The sequence below is a fragment of the Monodelphis domestica genome, chromosome 4 (assembly GCF_027887165.1).
Source record: "Monodelphis domestica isolate mMonDom1 chromosome 4, mMonDom1.pri, whole genome shotgun sequence".
In the NCBI taxonomy this organism is placed as follows: Eukaryota; Metazoa; Chordata; class Mammalia; order Didelphimorphia; family Didelphidae; genus Monodelphis; species Monodelphis domestica.
The window spans coordinates 14285528-14306492 of record NC_077230.1 but is presented as its reverse complement, the minus strand read 5'-3'; the positions used below and the strand labels follow the sequence as shown (position 1 = coordinate 14306492).

The following is a 20965-nucleotide window of genomic DNA, read 5'->3' as shown; positions in this document are numbered from 1 at the left end:
GCTTGCTGATTGAATCGTGAATTTAGAATCAAAGAATCTGGTTTCAGATACTGGCTCTGCTACCGTAAAAGATAATGTGGTCTACAGTAGAAGGAAAAGGACTGGGGTAAGAAGAAAACTTAGATTTGAATCTTGCCTCCATTATTTGCTTATGTGATGATGATGATGGCAGCTAGTGTCACAGTGAACAGAGTGCCTGACCTGAAATCAAGATGACTTATCTTTCTGAATTCAAATCTGGCTTCAGACCCTGTGTAACCCCAGGCAAGTCACCTAACCCTGTTTGTCTCACTTTCTTCAATTGTGACGATGGTTCCAAATATCAACTTCCTCATCTATAAAGTAGAGATAACTTTGCTCTACCAACCTCACAGGGTTCCTCTGAGAAAAGTACTCTAAAAGTCTTAAAGTGCTATGCAAGTGTGTGAGCAGTAGTTAACCTTTCCAAATGTAGCAGCAGGATAAATTTTACTTTTGTAAGCTCCCTGCTGAGCCTGTGGACAGCAGCTACCACAAGCCATCTAGTGCAGTGATGGTGAATCTATGGCACACAGCACACTGTGGGCACAAGCACTGCCTTTCCCCCCCCTCCCCCAGCCTCCATATTTGTTACTAGAAAGGAAGAGAGACTTGGGCAGAGCTGCTCAACTTCCCCTCTCCATCATGTTTGAAGATATTTATTCATATCACCAGTCCCTCTGCCCAGCAGCCCAATGGAAACACAAAGGAGATAAGGTGGGTGGCAGAGCTGGAGGGGAGCAGAGCTTAGACCACTCCCTTCCCCTTCTCTACATTCACTGAGGGTACACCCACCCCTCTGCTTAGCAGCCCAATGAGAGCACTTCCTCGTTCCCTTGTGTGGGGTAAAAGGGGGGGGGGTTCCCAGCATGTGGGGGGAAGGAGGGATGTGGCACATGGTCTCTGAGTGGGGTATGGCACACAGTCTCTAAAAGGTTCACCATCACTGATCTAGTATCTTTTCCAGGTAGAAATATCTTAGCTCACAAAGCTCCATCTCTCCAACCCTTGCCCTTCCATGGAGAAACTATTCCATCTTAGTTTATAAGAGGATTGATTCTGCTTTCAATTCCACAGGCTCTGCTTCTTAAGAAACAGCCTAATCTGTACCCACTGCTATTAATAACAACACAGAACAGTGGGCCAATAGAAAAGACACATGAGGATAAAACAAAAGTAAAACAGGTAATAGCTCTGAATGCCAAGAGCTTTCATTTCATGAAAAAAAAAATATTTGAATTGCAGAATTTTATTTTACAACCAAATTGACTGAAATGAAACCCTTCCTAAGAAATACTTAATATCTAATGGCATGAAAATGAAACAATTACAATAAACAACAGCAACAACTTAAAATACTACCTGTCAAAAGCAGGTGCGTTGGCTTCAAATCCCCTTGACATTCGAACACGATGAGATCCCACCTTGAAAAAGAATATTAGACTTAATCACATAAGAAAAGTAAACTGACAGATTTGGAGATGGAAGGGACCATTTTGTTCAGCCTTCTCACTTTACAGAAGAAGAATATGAGGCCAAGTAAGACTGAATGTTTTGTTTAGGGTTATACAGGTAGCAAATGTCAGAGGTAGTATTGGAACCAAGAGCTGGCTCAAATACTAGGATCTCCACACAACCTTTCCCTATTGTAAAGGATAATTTTAGCGTTGTGAAATAAACTATATTAGTTATTTGTCGCCACGGGATACCCCAAATAAAATACCCAAGACAGCTGGAAATTTATGGTGATTTAATTAATATAGTGGAAAGAAATTAAGAAGAAGGGAGAAGGAAAGGTTGTAGGATTTCTCCCGCCTGGCTTGTGCCAGGGGGGAAGATTAGAGACTTTAGGAAGATAAGGTTTTAGAGAGTAAAGGAGGAAGGAATCAGCCTGAACTCCAAGAGGGCTCAGTCAAGATGCCTGAACCTGAATTAGCTCAAAGGCAAACTCACTGCCAAAACCCAGACAATTAGCTGCCACCACGCCAAGATGTTGGAACACTTAACACGCTGCCAGCCAGAGCCACATCTCCGGGGAAAAGGGAGTGACAAGAGGAAGCCCCGCCAAAAACAAACAAAAAAAAAAAAACCTAGACAATTCTATCTCCCTTTCCTGCATCTCCTCTGCACCAATCGTAGCCTAAGCTTCACTTAGGACAGCCCAGGGGTCTGTCAGCTGTTTCTGATTTGTCAATTTCTCTATCAAAGGCCATCCTTCTAAACACTCAATCTTCAAGCATGGTTACAGTCATTCCAGATTTTGTTAGACAAAGTAGGATGGATAATTCAAACTTCCTAAGACATCCCTGATTTTGTTAGACTAAGCATCTTCATTGTTACAAATCAGGAGATAGCTAAATCCAATCTTCACACTATTATGATAGCAATGATCTTTGAACCCTAAAGAGCACTTAGGTTTAGGTTGATACTTCTCTTCCACATAAATATATTTCTTTTGAATGTGTGAATGAAAAAGTATTTAAATTTACTTTGTGTCAAGCACTGTGTTGAGCTCTGGAAATTTAAATAGGAAAAGTAGGATAGTCTATCTAAACGATCACCCTAGTGCAAATAATAATATGGAAATGGATCTTGATCAATGACATGTTAAACCCAGTGGAATTGTGCATCAAATACAGAAAGGGGTGGGAGGAGGGGAGGGAAAGAACATGAGTCTTGTAACCATGGAAAAATATTCTAAATCATCTAATTAAATAAAATTTTAAAAAAGAGTCTATAGTCTAATTGTGGGAGATAAGACATAAAGTTCAGCTTTAGGGCAAAGAAAGTTCTTTCAAGTCTTCAGATGGGAGAGATAGCAAGGTTGGGGGATTTATAGGTTTTACAAGTAGGTCAGATGACAATGTTAAGAGGACCACAGGATATAAAAGCAGGACAGATGGAAAGGCCTGAAGGATCTTCAGGAGATGCTGGCATGAAAAATGGTAATGGTTCCATTTCATGGGAGGAATGTCATGGGAAGGAATAAAGTTGTTGACTCTGTTGGACATCCCTTCCAAATATATGACTTCTTGGGTTCATACACATAACTGAAAAGAAATATAAACAGAGAAGCAAAAAAGGGGCATGGGGAACAATAGTCTGGACCCCAGGTATCGAAGGTAGGAAAAAGGTATCTTCTACTTCAGTCACTATGGCTTCCATAACCTGAGACGGGAACTTCAGTAGTGGGGGAAGGTTTGAGAGAGAAGAAAGTATAGAAAACATTGTGATGACCATATGAAGGGGAGTGAAGAGGTAATAACAGAATCCAAGGCTACCAGGAGTCAAGACATTGCCCACTCCTTTTGTCAGTGTTATCAAAGGCCTTTTTGAATCTGAGGTATTTTTATGATTGGTCAAATAAAAAGCCATAAGGAATGAAAAAAAACAATAACTCCTTTTTATGTTCCCTCTTATTCCTTAGGCCCCAAGGAAGGACAATATTAAACCAAGATGATAAGTGGAAGGCTTTTTACTTTCAAATCATAAGGAACTAATGAGTCATCTACATTTAAAGGAAATGCTAGCAGTCCTAGATAGTCTAACAATACAAATAAGGTTAGGACAGAGGAGTAGGGGTAAGAAAAGAAGTTGACAGACATCAGGTATTGACTAACTGACCAATGGTATGGTTGTCAGAGGAAGGGGACAAGAGTAGATGATAAAGGCAAAAAATCAAAGTATTGTCTCTTTAACTAGGTTTTTGGTTTGAAATCCAGGGATGAGGTATTTTTCCCATTGACTCATATCGGACTACAGACATGAAACACTCATGTATTATTATATTGATATTTTTATTCTCACATGGAATAGGATAATCAAAACAGAATGTATTTGAGCTGAGTATTTGGAGATAAATAGAAACTAGAGAGTCCAAGAAAGGAAATTTTTTCCCTCTATCTTTTCACATTGTTTTATAAGGCAATAATGCTGAATTGTCCATCTTCCTTTTCTGAAGATTCAATTCAACAAACATTTATTGAGAATCCACAAATGAGAGAATAGTTAGGTAGCTCAGTGAAAAGAGAGCCAGGCCTGCAGGTAGGAGGTCTTGGGTTCAAATTTGATCTCAGATACTTCCTAGTTGTATGACCCTGGGAAAGTCACTTACTCTCCACTACTAAACTAAGCTCTTACCATTCTACTACTGCCTTGGGACCAATACTTTGTATCAATTCTAAGACAGAAAGTAACAGTTAAAAAAAAAAGATTGCAAAAGTTTTTATTTTAAAATTGCACATGCTCCCCTTCTCAAGAGCCTTCTGCTTGGTCTTACTGAGTCAAGGTTCTCCCCACTCACCTGTCAAATTGATTTTCCTAAAACTTGGGACTTTTCAAGACACTACAGTAGTAGCTCTGTGGTCCTCCATGAAAAAATATAAATTCCTCTGTTTTTGTTTATAACGTGGCTCCTTCCTCCTTTCTAATTTTCTGACATTTTATTTCCCACCATGTATATCCCACCAGTAACACTGGTCTTTTTGATGTTTCTTTTTAATTGCCTATCACTCAGGCCTCATGTCTTCCTGCCAGTTACCCTGGCTTCTTTCAGGTCCTAGATAAAATCCACCTTCTACAAGACACCTTTCCTGATACCCCTTAATATGAGTACCTTCCCTCTAACATTACCTCCAATTTATAGTGTGTGTGTTTATCTTGTTTGTATACTGTCTCCTCCATTAAACTGAGATCCTTGAGAGCAAGAGCTGTTTCTTTTGCCTTTCTTTGCAACCATGGCACTACCTGGCACACATAGGAAGCACTCAGTAAATACATGATAACTTGATGGCTTCATTTAAAGCAAGAATGTCAGTATTGATAGGAGATTCATTTGTCCTAATGGCTTGTCAACTCAGTCAGAGGCACTTAGAATGACAGCATTTAGACTAAAACAGGTATTTTAATGGCAGGTGGGTCAGAGTAACCTAATCTATGAGCCACAAATAGAAGATGTGTCCTTCAGTGAAAGACACACTGCTTGATCAATTCCTTTGCAAATTGGGTAAAAAATACTGCAGACTACACTGAAATATGCATATGTCAAAATAAAAAAAATTACATTCTGATGACTAAGAATCCCTTAAGTTGAAATAAAAGATAATTACCAAGGTCAGCTTAATAATATGCCAAAGATCTTATTATACAATCTGAACCTTATAATACTCATCAGAAAGTATACTAGAGATCATAAAAACTATCACTATGGCAAAATGCCATTTTGAGGGCAACTCTATGATTTTACTACTTTTCATTTCTAATTTGTACCGAGCCTTAAAGTTCGCAAAGCACTTCCTTATAATAATTCTCTGTGGTAAATTAATGTGAATATTACCTCATTTATACAGATGGGAAAACTGAAGGTCATAGAGACTGAGTGATTTCCACATGGCCATATGGCTAATAAGTTTTATATGTTTTATATATTGCTGAGCACACACTCTTAAAGGCATTACTTTAAAAATATTCAGAAGAAATGGCATTGGGTTTTATTTCAATTTAGAAAAAAATTATCATAAGAAATTCAATTACAGCAAAACATAACACTAAATTAATTGGAGTGGAAGTTGATGTTGATAAGGACAGCAAAGAAGAAAGAAGCTTTTGGACTCAATGGAAATTTTCCTGAAGAAAAAAAGTTTTATAATATTAAAAACATACTTGTATGCCAGGTTGTTCCCAAAACAATGGTACAGATCCACGGATTTGTATGAAGGAAGATACTGCATCATCTAAATATATAATCTAAGGAGACAAAACCAAAGTTTTATAGTTAAAACAATTTTGCATATTAAAAATCATTATCTTTTGAAAGAAAAAGCTTATACTTCCTTTACTTCAGAAAGCAATCAAGTCTATTAATTTGTACTTCTTGAGCTTTTGGAAAAATTGATTTTTATAATAAAGATGCTTATAGATATTCTATATGTTTAATGAACTAAAATTTAGTAACTATCTTTTAAATCAATATCTATTTTACAAAAATAACTTAAAGCAGTAAAAATAAATTTAAAAAATTTAAAACTAATAAAGCTGCATTGTAAATACAGTACTTTGATTATATTTCTAAGAAAGATAATATCCTAGTGAACTCTCCAATTAGGTATATCTATAGATGATTTCTGGCTTTAGTTTTCTTTACCCCATAATCTTATACTTTAAAAATATGGTATTTATAACTTTAAAAAACTAATTTGCTGAGTTGAATGTTTTTATGTTCTCATACACACATCCATATACAAACATACACTAGTGTAAACCAGGATTTATAAATAATTTTGGATTAAATTTCAGTTCAAGTTTCTATAATAGCATGGAATACCAATGTCATTAAAAAAAAAAGTTTTCAAAATGTGTTTCATTTAACCAAAAATAATTCTTTAAAAAAATTCACTAACATAATCCAGTATTTATTAGAAGATACCTAAATTAAGGCATGTAAAGATTAAAATTTAGGTGAGACTGAGGCAGGTAGAAATTAGTTTCTCTCTGCAAGGAGTATTATATTTTTAGAGGTTTATTAAAGTTAAGGATTAAAGAAAATACAGGATAAGAAAAAACACATGCCTAGGCCAGAGGCCTAGACAAGACCTCACCTACATTATGGAAAGAGCCACGTCTGCTCCAAAATGGAAGTCCAAAAGAGACCCAAAAACCTTTACCACCAGATTAAATCCTTTCTCGATCTCAGCCCACCTCAGAATTCCCGTGAGATTACAAAGCATTTTGGGGAAGTGGAGCAAGGGCTTGTGGGGATTGAAGTCCAGAGTTCAAATTTCAATTTTACAGGAAGTGGTTATATAATTTATTGGGTTATATACACCATCTTGCCATATGACTGGAGTTATAAGATTTCATTCTGTAAAAGCTATGGAAAAAACTTTTATCCATAATACAATGACCAGTAAATCAATGATTGACAATGGAAAGACCGTTACGTTTAAGAAAAATGTTTTGAGTTATGTAAAAAAAAATAGACAACTGTTTTCTAGGACTTCTAGGATCACTTATGAAACAAATCTTAAAAAATAAAACCAAAATACAACTAATACCTGTTCTGTTTCTACAAAATTAGCAACATGACCATCATCATTTGTTCCCCGGACATTAAACCTGGTCCCAGCTCGTTCACAACTTAGACGTGAAATAAGGCAAGCTTTTGCCTGACGGTGAGCGGCATAAATTGTTCTAATTTCAATTCCTCCACACATAAGGCGCAATAACCAGTCATCACAATTCACACCATAGTGCTTGAGATGTAAGTGTAGTGATTGATTCCTAATGAAAAAAAATTAGATTAGCTTACTGAAAACAAGATATATAAAAAAAGCTTCAATTCAACTAAAGCATATACTTCAATGGGTAGATTTGTATATATACTTTAAAAAACTGACCTGGATGAGATGAAGCATAATTGAATCTATTCTTTCAACAAGTATCTATCATTAAGAGTTTGTTGTTCTATTAGGAAATACAGGATGGATATGCAAAAACAGTTGAGAAATATGATCAGTGTACATTTGGCTAGAATGTGATTTCAATTTCGTTATTTGTGAACTTGGGCAAATAATCTGACCTCTCTTTTCTCCTTTAAAAAATGAGAATACTACAACTTCCTCTAGATTCCTTATTGAATTATTGCAAAAAACAAATAAAATATATAAAATATGAAATGTTAAAGAAATGTAAAAGTTTATTAAAAACTAGACAGTCTTTTTATGTGATTCTCAAGGAAAAAATCTTGGTCACCAAATATAACACTGCATAAGAAAAAGTATTAGGAGAGGTAATGATAAATAAATATGTTTATCTGAAAAACTGGAGCTTATAAAGGAATCATAGGGAGCCTTGGGAGGCATGTGAATATGTCTGAGTGTGTCTGTATATACACACGTATATATGCATATAAAGATGCATTTGCAGTAAATATGTGTAGATAGATGTGAAAAAATATCTTTCCAACTCTTTATCTCTCTGTTCTTGATTTTGAGTCCTCCGTTATCTATTGTAACATTGATTACAGATACAAGCGAATGAAGAGCACAATGCAAAACATGATACAAATTTGTTCTGACTAAAAGTAACCACAATCATTTTCTTATCATTTACATCTAGTTACCAAGGGTACAGCTGTTACATAGGTCATATTGGTATAAGTTGCTTTAATAAAATGCTAAATTTTATTCACACTCTCAAATTTCATTGTTGTTCAAATAACATGATATTCTAATATTACAAAATTAAACAAAATAAAAGTAAGAACTCTGCTTCCATAAAGTTGATACTGCCAGAAATCTGACTTCTGGAAAACTGGAATATTACACATTATTATCAACCATGGTATTATTAATAGAAATTTCACTGTGTTAATGATTGATACCATTCCTAATTTAGATACTTTAAAATCATTTCTAAATTTAAAGTGATAGTCTACATCAAAGAACAGATAATATAAACAATATCCTTCTCTACTATTTTAAATATCTAATTTTAGTCAGGGAAAAAACAAGGGAAACATGGACTCACCAGAAAAATCTTTCATCAGTGGTGTAGGCTTGAATGCCACGACAGGCATTAAGACTCAAATCTAAACTGGTTCCAGTTGCAGACCATGCAAAATAAAAGTTTCCCGAATTCAAAATTTTACGAACTTCTGAAATGCGATCTTCATCTGAAGAATCAGTTCTTAAGGATATAAACTCAGTGGAAATAACTCTAAATACTTCAGATTCTTGAATCTTTCCAACAGACATGCAACCCGTGACTAGAACCAGATATTGTACCATTATATCACCTATAAAACCAAAGCAATAGTTGATGAACTCCAAGTAGTTTTCAAATATAATTAAAATCTTTCTTTTGGTGGTCTTTTCCCCTCATTTCTAAAGATCTTAGTATTCACTGAAAAATATCAAGGAAATTAAGTTCTAAGTTTCACTAGCACACTCACAAAAAAAAAAAAAGAAAAATTTAACTTTAACACTAATAGTGCCCTGAAATATTTGACTATAAATAACAATATCAATATTTATTAAATTATTTGACACCCTTAAGGAATTTTTTACAGCCTCTAATTAAAGCATTAGAAATAAGTGCCTTGTAGCAGATGCTCTGTCCCAGGGGACATCGATATAATTTTCCTGAAAGAATATACTTTATCCTGGATACATGAGGGAAAGACTTTATCTAATTAGTGAACATGCAATTCAAATCTTCTACAGCCTCAAACAAGATTTCTCTATTTCTCTACTCATATGCAGTACTGCAGTTGGGAAGGAGGGAGGGAAGAAGAGAAGGAGGGGAGAAAGAGGGAGAGGGAGAGGGAAAGAGGGAGAGAGGGAGAGAGGGAAAGAGGGAGAGAAAGAGGGAGAGAGGGAAAAAGGGAGAGAGGGAGAGAGGGAGAGAGGGAGAGAGGGAGAGAGGGGAAAGAGGGAGAGAGGGAGAGAGGGAAAGAGGGAAAGAGGGAAAGAGGGAAAGAGGGAGAGAGGGAGAGAGGGAGAGAGGGAGAGAGGGAGAGAGGGAGAGAGGGAAAGAGGGAAAGAGGGAAAGAGGGAAAGAGGGAAAGAGGGAGAGAGGGAAAGAGGGAAAGAGGGAAAGAGGGAAAGAGGGAAAGAGGGAGAGAGGGAGAGAGGGAAAGAGGGAAAGAGGGAGAGAGGGAGAGAGGGAGAGAGGGAAAGAGGGAGAGAGGGAGAGAGGGAAAGAGGGAGAGAGGGAGAGAGGGAGAGAGGAAAAGAGGGAGAGAGGGAGAGAGGAAAAGGGAGAGAGGGAGAGAGGGAAAGTGGGAAAGAGGGAGAGAGGGAGAGAGGAAGAGAGGGAGAGAGGGAGAGAGGGAGAGAGGGAGAGAGGGAGAGAGGGAGAGAGGGAAAGAGGGAAAGAGGGAGAGAGGGAGAGAGGGAGAGAGGGAGAGAGGGAAAGAGGGAGAGAGGGAAAGAGGGAAAGTGGGAAAGTGGGAGAGAGGGAGAGAGGGAGAGAGGGAGAGAGGGAGAGAGGGAGAGAGGGAAAGAGGGAAAGAGGGAGAGAGGGAAAGTGGGAAAGAGGGAGAGAGGGAGAGAGGGAGAGAGGAAAAGAGGGAAAGAGGGAGAGAGGGAAAGAGGGAAAGTGGGAAAGTGGGAGAGAGGGAGAGAGGGAAAGAGGGAGAGAGGGAGAGAGGGAGAGAGGGAAAGTGGGAAAGAGGGAGAGAGGGAAAGAGGGAAAGTGGGAAAGAGGGAGAGAGGGAAAGTGGGAAAGAGGGAGAGAGGGAAAGTGGGAAAGTGGGAAAGTGGGAGAGAGGGAGAGAGGGAAAGAGGGAGAGAGGGAGAGAGGGAAAGAGGGAGAGAGGGAAAGAGGGAGAGAGGGAAAGAGGGAGAGAGGGAGAGAGGGAGAGAGGGAGAGAGGGAAAGAGGGAAAGAGGGAAAGAGGGAAAGTGGGAAAGAGGGAGAGAGGGAAAGAGGGAGAGAGGGAGAGAGGGAGAGAGGGAGAGAGGGAAAGAGGGAGAGAGGGAAAGAGGGAGAGAGGGAAAGAGGGAGAGAGGGAGAGAGGGAGAGAGGGAAAGAGGGAAAGAGGGAGAGAGGGAGAGAGGGAGAGAGGGAGAGAGGGAAAGAGGGAAAGAGGGAGAGAGGGAGAGAGGGAGAGAGGGAGAGAGGGAGAGAGGGAAAGTGGGAGAGAGGGAAAGAGGGAGAGAGGGAGAGAGGGAGAAAGGGAGAGAGGGAAAGTGGGAGAGAGGGAGAGAGGGAAAGTGAGAGAGAGGGAGAGAGGGAAAGAGGGAGAGAGGGAGAGAGGGAGAAAGGGAGAGAGGGAAAGTGGGAGAGAGGGAGAGAGGGAAAGAGGGAGAGAGGGAGAGAGGGAGAAAGGGAGAGAGGGAAAGTGGGAGAGAGGGAGAGAGGGAGAGAGGAAAAGAGGGAGAGAGGGAGAGAGGGAAAGAGGGAGAGAGGGAGAGAGGGAGAGAGGGAGAGAGGGAAAGAGGGAGAGAGGGAGAGAGGGAGAGAGGGAAAGAGGAGAGAGGGAGAGAGGGAAAGTGGGAAAGAGGGAGAGAGGGAGAGAGGGAGAGAGGGAGAGAGGGAGAGAGGGAAAGAGGGAAAGAGGGAGAGAGGGAAAGAGGGAAAGAGGGAGAGAGGGAGAGAGGGAGAGAGGGAGAGAGGGAGAGAGGGAAAGAGGGAGAGAGGGAGAGAGGGAGAGAGGGAGAGAGGGGAAAAAGGGAGAGAGGGAGAGAGGGAGAGAGAGAGTGTGTGTGTGTGTGTGTGTGTGTGTGAGTGTGTCAGGCCACTTAACCCCAATTGCCTAGCCCTTGCCACTCTTCTGCCTTGGAACCAAAATACTTTGATTCTAAGACAGAAGATAAGGATGTAAAATATAATAAAACTGAAGCCTAGAGAAATAATGTGACTAGATTGGCTCCTACTTCATACTGCCTTTCTTTGTTAAAAGTCTATAAAAATAAGGATAAAAAAAACTTTTGAAAAGTTTTGTTTAATCAACTTACCAAGGTTCAGTTGTAATACACCTATGAGTCCATATGCATCCAATACTTTGGAATACATGTTTTTGATTGCCATTTTTTCTGCGAATGCTGTTTTAAAAAAAGTTTTAAGATGTTAGGAAAAATCATTTGGATTTTAAACAACTAAGTTTTCTGCTGAATCTAAAATTTAAAGGACTCAGTCGTTTGAAATGAGGCAGTTATATTCAGAATATAAATTTGCCATAGAACTATTTTGTTAAATTATTATCTTCTCTACTCCTATATGTAGGTTGAAAAACACAAATGGAAGATCACAACTATGATGACTGAATCTACAACAAATTTCTGATTTGTAGTCTTCTGTTGACATTGATATCTTCTGGAAAGGTCTCTGTACAATTCTGAAACTATCAGTTGATCCACAAGCAAAGTATCCTACTAGAATCCTTTCTTTTCATTTCAAATTGAATAAATATTTCTAAAATTTAATTTGTATGTAGTTGCTGATCTTTGTGTTTGTATTTTTTATTTTATTTTTTTAAGCCCTTACCTTCTATCTTGGAATCAATACTGTGTATTGGTTCCAAGGCAGAAGAGTGGTAAGGGCTAGGCAATGGGGGTCAAGTGACTTGCCCAGGGTCACACGGCTGGGAAGTGTCTGAGGTCAGATTTGAACCCAGGACCTCCCGTCTCTAGGCCTGGCTCTCAATCCACTGAGCCACCCAGCTGCCCTCTGATCTTTGTGTTTTTAAAGTAACCAAGTAATAGCAAAGATTAATAGATAACCAAGATAGTGCCAATTACTACAGTTATTGGGAGAGGAAGGGAAAACGTTTAATGTTCAATTTGAGTATTTGTCAGATATTCTAATTTTATAATATAGCCAGCAAATTTTGGATATTGTCACCCAGTCAGATTTTTTGGCTTCTGATAACTGCTTTCTGGCTTTCTGATAACTGCTCATTTAGCAAGGTTTTATCACTTGGAAGTCAGTATAATACTTTACCTGTCTTATTTAACTTTTTTTAAAAAGCTGTATTTAAATACTGGCTGTTGTTTTTTAGATGGTATTGAAAGACTTGAGCCAATTGATGGCATATCTTTGATAGAGAGCCAGCCTGGAGATGGGAATTTCTGGGTTCAAATCTGACTTCAGACATTTTCCTAGCTATATGAACTAGGCATGTCACAACCTCAGTTGTCTAGCCCTTACCACTCTTCTGCCTTAGGACCAATACATAAACCGTTGATTCTAAGATGGAAGATAAAGGTTAAAAAAAAAAAGGATTATTTAGCTTGGAGCAGGTAAGTGACTCAGTGGATAACAAGCCAGGCCTAGAGACAGGAGGTCCTGGGTTCAAATATGGCCTCAGATACTTACTAGCTGAGTGGTCCTGGTCAAGTCATTTAACCCCAGCTGCCTAGACTTTACCAGAAACCTTGGAACTGATACATAGTATCAATTGTGAGAGGAAAATACCTTACCCCCTTATATTAGGATTAGATTTTAATGTTAGCAGTAGTCCTGAGGCCATCATAATTGTAATTCTAAAAGAGTTAGCATCAGTCATGATTTTAGTAGGCTTTTTGTGATTATTCTAGTTTAAGAATTAAGGTTTTGAATTAAGTCAATAACGGCTTTAGCATAGGCCTTAGTGTCAGTCCCATCCTTCAAAGTTGCTATTATCATGCATCCTCAGCAATAATCATGATCTTGAAATAGGCCTGACCAAGCCTTCCAACTTCAAAGATCTTCCAACTTCAAAACCAGCAGCCTTTTTACATCTTCTCCCTCAATTTTATAATTATATGAAATTGATTTCTTGAAATAAAATGTAAGAAGTCATATTTATCCCTATTAAATTTCATGTTAGATTTAATCCCAGTGTTGCTTTCTTTGGATCTCAACTCTAGTATATCTAGTATGTTAACTATCTAGCCTTTAGAGTATTGTAATCTGTAGACTTGATAAACAGGTCACTTATTCATTCTACTTTTACATTGGCAATACAACAGAAGATGGAAGTTATCCATTCAACATACAGTAGGAATTATAGGTGGCTAAATATATTTTATTCCTCATTATCTATTATTTTAAGAACAATGCCATATACCAAAGAAGACAATAGTTATGATTGGAAGGATTTTCAGTACAACCTGCTCATTTTGAAAATGAAATCTCCTACCAGGAAAAGCCAGAAATTTTATCCTTTACATCTCTCCCTGGTGGGAAAAAAAATGTGTGTGTGTGTGTATTTCCAGATCTTTTTTTAATTGAAGATTCATGTTAGATTTTTTGCTTCAAGATTCAAAACATAGAAGTAATCATAATGTTAAATAAATTTTAAAAATATATAGTTTGTGTTAAACTACATAATGCTCAAAGAAAAAAAAATCACCTGAAAAAAGAGCAGGATCTATTATTTATTTGAAAATTTCTCAATATTTGAACTTAAGTTATTGCAGAAACAATTGGTCTAGTTACTAGTCCTGTTAATTTCCTTTTAGATTTAAATAACTGTACATTTTTTTCAAGAAAAACACTAAGTGGATATATTCTTTCTATAGAGATTAAAAGTTTTTTTTTAAGTAGTTCATTGATTCTTTGAATATAATAATTTTCAAGCACAAATGAAAAGTTTAAGCTAATGCTTACAGAAACATCCTATTAAAATTTTCCTTGAAAAATTTATTTAGCATTTAATCTCAGGCTAAATATCAAAACATAGATTGTAATTAAATATACTTTTTATACTAATACATGGAACAACTAAGTAGCACAGGATAGAACACCAGGCCTGGAGTTAGAAAGATTCATCTTCCTGAGTTCAAATCTGACCTCAGACACTTAATAGCTCTGTCATCTTGGTAAGTCAATTCATCCCTTGGTTTCCTCATTTATAAAAGGAGTTGGAGAAGGAAATGGAAAACCACTCCAGGATGGGGTCATGAAGAGATATGACTGAAATGACTGAACAAATCTCAACCAGAGCTTCATTGTTGCATTCAAATTCTGAGAAGAGTTTCTCTGATTAACACTCTAACCCACTCCCCTATGTGGCTGTTCAAACTCTTCTCTTCTAAAGTTATTTACCTACATTCTTCCTTCCTCTCCAGCCCTCATCAAAGAGGACATCATAAAACACTTCACTGACAAAAAATGTTTTAATCATCCAAAATCTGCCTTCTCACTCGCTTACGCCACTGCTTCCCACTGAGAACTAAAACAACTCCACAAAACCCATTACAAACATTAATAGTCTGTTACAGTCTGTCTCCAGTGGACATGGCCAAAAAAAAGTGTCCCATTTTGCTCTCTTGAATCCCTTACCTCTGTTATTAGGAACTCTGTAGCATTAGTCCTCTAGAATTGTGACCAGTGATTACACTGACAAAAATTCCTAATTCTTTAAAAGTTGCTTGCCATGAACATATTGTTGTTATTGCAAAGATTTTTCTCTGGTTCTACTCATTCCAGTCTGCATCTTGTATACAGGTTTTCTCTGGTTTTTTCTGAAACTCTATCTCCTTTATAATTTTTTACAGCAATATTCCAATGCATTTATATATATATATATATATATATATATATATATATATATATATATGTATATAATTATTTGTTAGGTGACACCTTGAAATTCTCATTCTTTGTCACCTCACGAAGAGTTATAAATATTTTTGTACATCCTTGGGAGTTTGTTTTGCTTAAGACTAATCTCTCCTTTAATCTACCCTTCTTCAAACTCTTCCCTTTTTAGTGATGTGTATTTCTACACCCAACTCTCTGTTCTGATGAAAGTGATGTTGAAGCATCAGCTGCTTCTCCCATCAGCTTCACTTTGTTTATATAAATTCTACTTGTGCACCTCAATTGTATTTTTCCTAAAATTCCTTTCACTTTCCCTTCCTCCAGTGAAATTATCTCTCCCTCCTTTCTCCATTCTTAAGTTCATTAAGATCTAATAGAAACACTCCCAGATCTTGTCTAATTAAACACCCTCTTTGACATCTGATGATGATTCAGTTCAGAGAGATCACATGTACACCCTTATATTAGAACACAGTCTATCCTTTTAAAGTCCTTTATTATTATTCATTCATATATATCTTCTTATGTTTCTCTTAACTAATGTTTGAATTTTAAAATTTCCATGCAGTTCTGTTCTTTTCATCAGGAATGCTTGGAGGTCTTTCCATTAAGTCTTTTTAAAAATCAATCAATAAACATTTATCAAATGCCTACTATGTACCAGGAACTATAGCATTATACTAAATTTTGCTGGATCATTATTCTTGGCTGCAAGTCCATATCCTTTGCCTTCTGAAATACTGTATCCAAAGTTCTTTGCTTCTTTATAGCGATAATTATAAATCATGTGTGATCCTGACAATGACTTCTTGGTACTTGAATTCTCTTTTTCTAGATGTTTGCAGTATTTCGTCTTTGACCTGAAAGCTCTGTATATTGGCTATGATGCTCTTGGGAGTTTTCATTTTGAGAGTTTCTGTTTTGTTTTTGTTTTTGTTTTTTTTAGGTGACTAGTGGATACTTTCTATTTCCAGTTTGCCCTCTGGTTCTAAGAGACCTGGGCAGTTTTCTTTTTAAGATTTTCTGAAATATGTCTAAGCTCTTTTTGCTCATAGTGATAGGTAGTCCTTTTCTCCTCAATCTGCTTTACAGATTAGTATTTTTGCTTTTATATAAGGTATCTAATATTTTCTTCTATTTTTCCTGATTCTTTTGGCTTTAATATTTCTTGTTGCTTCATGGAATCTATTCTAATTTTCAGAAAGTTTGTTGGTTGTGCAAGATTTTTGAACCTCTTGAGACAAGCTCTTAATTCTCTTTCCAATCCTTTCTTCCATAATTTTCATTTCTTTTTCATTTTTTTTCTAGGGCTTTTATTTATAAAACCATTAAAAAAATTTTTTTAAGAAGCCCTTGCTTCATCTTTTCAGGAATTCCAGTTGAGTTTGTGCCCAAGTTGTGCTTTTCTCTGAGGCTTTAAAAAAAAAATGCTTTAGAGTCCTTCTCTTCTAGGTTTGTGTCTTGAGTTTTCTTGCTACCATCTTAGCTCTATAACAGATTCTTCTTTTGTTTGTTCATTCTTCCGGTCTAATTCCTGATTTTGAACTTGATGTCAGGGCTGGGATCTATGGCATTTCTGGAAGTAAGGTCTGGGTTGTCTCTATTGCTGCCTTCTTGAGATATTCTAGGATCTCAGGAACAGGATGGGGGACATTCAAGCTTTAAATACTGTCAAATGGTTTGATTTATGGAAAAATATGATTGCTATCCCACATTGTGAGTTTTGAAAATTCTTGTCCTGGGTTTTAGTCTGAGCAACAGCAATGCTGGTGGACTCATTCACTATCAGCTAGCTAGCAAGCTGTTTGACCAGAGAAACAAAGTTGTAGGCTGCCCTTTGGTTTCTGGATTCCTATTCTAGTACTGCTCTACAGGCTAGGCTAGCTGATCCTTCTACTTTTATGCAGACTTTTCCCAAACTACACATTCAGTCTTGGTCTCTTTCCTGAATTTCAGACCTGAATTACCAGTATATTCAGTGATAATGATAAGAGAATTTCTGGTTCAACTTTATCATCACTATTTATTTTCAATGAATAGTTCATGTAACTAGCTAGAGTCTATAAAATTGAACTAAGACATCAACTATAGCCCCAGTGTTACCTAGTTAGTTCCTGCTCTGTCTGCAAATTTACAGCTTGACATATCTCTCAACTCTGGTGTTTACTGGCTAGTTTCCTGTTTTACCTGATATAGATCTTCCCCTTCTGCCATCTGCTCTTTGGTCTGTAAATAGCCATTTTCCCTTACTCTTTGAAAGTTAATTGTTCCTATGCTGCTTATACAACTAAAATCTAAAGCTGCTAAAACTGATTCTCAAGGTTCATTGATTTTTATTTCAGTAATGCCTATTATCCAATCATAATAAACTATTTTTTCCATATCTCCATTTCATTGATTGTTATGTACCTTTCAATGGGTTCTCTGAAAGTTTTTGTTATAATTATCTTTTCCCTAAAACCCTATCTTTTTCCTGACTTACTTTTTTAAATAAAAGTACAAACACCCCTCCCAGGTTTGTCACTTCTCGGTCATTTTGATTTTTCTCTCTCTTCCTCATCTTTTACATTCAGTCTCTTACAATACTGTCAATTCTATTTCAACAATATATCTGAATTCTGTACTACAACCACCTTAGTTCAGGCCCTCTACACTTCTCACATGAACTACTTTGATAATTTCCTAACTGAACTCCTTATCTCTAGACTCTTCCCTCTTATCATCCTTTCCCTTCATAGCTGCAAAATTGCTTATTTTAAGTGGCAAGTCTGGCCATATCACTCCTTTGCTCAAGAATCATAAGTGGCTCACTTTTGTTTCTAGGATAAAGTACAGTCTACTCTGTTTGGTTTTTAAACCCCTTCAAAATCTGGATCCAGTTTGCCTTTACAACAAACTGCTTATTATTCTTCTCTATATATTCTACATTCCAGCCAAACTAGTTTGCTATGCTCCAGACACAACATTCCTTCTCTCATATCTATAACTTTGCATAGCTATTCCCCTCATGCTTCATGTCAATCTTAAAATAACTTCTAGCTTCCTTCCAAGATCAATTTATGTGGTGTCTCCTATAGGAAATCTATTCTTACCAGCAAAGACCCTACTCTTTCTCCACTTTCTTCTCTTAGCACCTTCCCTTTGAAAATAACAATAAATGCATTTTGTACTTAATTTCTAAGTATGTGTTCTCCCCACTCCAATATAATGTAAGCTCCCTGAGCATAGAGCATAGGGAATGATTCTTTTGAACTTCACATTCCCAGTACCTAACTCAGAGCCTGATACACAATGGGCAATTAATTAATGCTTGTTAAATCTCACTGAGAAACATCTGACTCTAGGTCACTGCTAGAGGGAGAAAACCCCTAGCTTGGTAGCTATTTGAATTCTATCTGATTATGGGACTATTTGGGCCCTCCTGGGCAGATAATCATTTTCTTTTCCATAGGTTTCTATGACTGTGCCACAAAAATCTATGATGGCTAAACTAGCAATGCCTAGTAGTAAAAAGTGATTGGTGGGGACCCAGCTGTAACTAAGCAGTGATTAGTCAAGTGATATTCCACATGGCTAATGTTCAGAATAGATAGTCTAAAGGGTATAAAGAATCACAGTTTTTAGTTTTAATTTAAATATTGGTACTTTAGTGACCCAGGGCTGACAAACTGAGACTATAAGGAACATATTTATATTGATATTCAAGAAAACCAAAGCCAGAAGACAAAAGGAACTTGAAGCTAAATAGAAAGATGGCTCACTAATTCTCCTTAAAAAGACACATGAAAGAAAGACATACCAAAGGCAACAAGAAACATAGCTGGCAAAGTTTTAAAATCTGCTAACCTGCCTAGCATTTAAAGCTCTCTACAAACTGGTTTTATCCCTCCTTTCCAGGTTCATCTCATTTAATTCCTTTACATATCTATATTATGGCCAAAATGAACTTTTCTGTGTATTCATTCTGTCTTCTCCCTATAATCACCAAGTCTACTTTTTTTTTTCTTTTGTCTATCTTAGATTTGTCTGGAACACTAAAATCTACTGCCACTATTGTAGAATTTCTATGCCTATTTGTAATCCAGTTAATTTCTCCTTTATGAATTTAGATATTAAGCATAAGAAATATAAATTTAATATTGATATTGGTTTGCTATATATTGTTACTTTTGGCATAATGTAGTTTCCTTCTGTTCCTCAGTTTTCTGGCAAACATGTTGCCATATACGAGTTGCTACATAGCCATCTCAGGCAGAGCAAGTGTCCTGCTTTTCTGTACTTTCTCCTTGAGGAGAATGGCTGAGTCTTATTGCCAGTCTATGGGTCAGGCTATACCAATCTACCAGATTGTGATCACTGGGAGGGGAGGGGAGTCCTGAGTGAGCATGTTAAGGATTAGAGATTAGTCTTTTCTGCTGTTAGTTCATTGAGTTGTGACCTCAATAGAGTTCCTGGCATCTTAGACCATGGAGACAGCTAAAACTGCTCTTGTACATAATTCCTATTTTGGAGATTAACATGTCTAGTCCTCCAACTTGTTAATTACATGATTCAGAAGTTTATTCAGGAATCTGATGTCTCTTTCATTTCTAACTATAGATTTCTATCTATTGAAACCCTTCCTTCTCATTAAGGTTCAGCTCAGGTGCTACCTCCTCCATGAATTCAATTTAAAAATTCCTTAGTAAATTTCCTTAAAAGTAAAAAAAAAAATTTCCTTAGTAAAAATTGACTTGGGTATATAGCTAGTAAAATCAGTCTCTCATCATACCATTAGAGTCATAGTTTAAAAGGACACTGATAAACTGGAGAGTTCAGAGACGGGCAACCAAGATAGTAAAGGGAGTTAAGCACCCATAATGCAAGAAATAGCTGAAGGAACTGGGTAATTTTAGCCTGGAGAAGAGAAGACTCTTAGCTGGCTCTAAATTCTGTCAGGTGGAAGAAGAATTAAGACTTATTTGGTTTTGTCCCAAAGGGGCAGGATCAGAAGCAATGAATAGAAGATGAGAATATACATTTGATGTCAGGAAAAGCTTCCAAACCATTCATTAGAGCTGTCCAAACTTTAATGCACAACCTTGAGAGGTGATAGATGCCCCCTATTTGGGGGATTTTGAGCAGAGGAGGAAAAATGAATGGCTTATCATATGTATTTCTTTAATGTATGGTTTGGATCAATTGGCCAGTGAGGTTCCCTACAACTTTCACATTCTTTGATTCTGTGACCTAAGCACAGAAGAATATATATATATATATATATAAAGCAAAGAATCTTAGAGCTGGAAAAATCTTGGAGATAATTTTTAGTACAACTTCCTGTATTAGAGATGAAAATTATTAACAAGGTGTAAGATAGACTTAAGATTTGATGTTGGAAGACGCTTCCTAACAATCAGAGTCATCTAAAAATAGAATGCATTACCTCAGAAAGGAATAGGTTCCCCTTCACCAGAGGTATTCACAGAAACAGTGTGGTAATTATAAGAGACCTCACTGGCCATTGTGAGATTCTCTACATAATTATTTTTAAAAATTAAGCCTAAAAAAAATGAGTAATATTTTATTTAACCTTAAACCAACAGATGTAAATATCATGGTGAGGCAGATCTATCTGCCTAGTTCTAGTTCATACTTGTGGCAAATACTCTTATGAATACCAAAAATATCAGTTATTACTCAATAAGCATAACTTTATTATATCATTATGGATCTTTTGAATCATACATTTTAAAATAATTTTTAAAAGCTATATAGCTTAGTGAATTGAGAGCCAGGCCTAGAGACAGGAGGTCCTGGGTTCAAATTAGACCTCAAACACTTTCTAGCTGTGTGCCCCTGGGCAAGTCACTGTTAACCTTTATTGCCTAGCCCTTATCACTCTTCTGTCTTGGAACCAATACAAAGTATTGATTCTA

The 20965-nt window shown here is 37.0% G+C and overlaps 1 protein-coding gene across 11 annotated transcripts in view; it reads right to left on the bottom strand.

The window, feature by feature from the left end:
- SYNJ1 (synaptojanin 1) overlaps nt 1–20965 on the bottom strand; it is a 132589-nt gene that overhangs the window by 87808 nt on the left and 23816 nt on the right. For all 11 annotated transcript variants that reach the window (XM_056826065.1, XM_056826064.1, XM_007493285.3 and 8 more), the window contains exons 3-7: nt 11477–11563; nt 8545–8812; nt 7071–7296; nt 5680–5763; nt 1381–1442 (exon numbers count right to left, since the gene is read on the bottom strand). In XM_056826065.1, coding sequence (XP_056682043.1) covers nt 1381–1442; nt 5680–5763; nt 7071–7296; nt 8545–8812; nt 11477–11563 — 727 coding nt within the window. The remainder of the gene's footprint in view (nt 1–1380; nt 1443–5679; nt 5764–7070; nt 7297–8544; nt 8813–11476; nt 11564–20965) is intronic.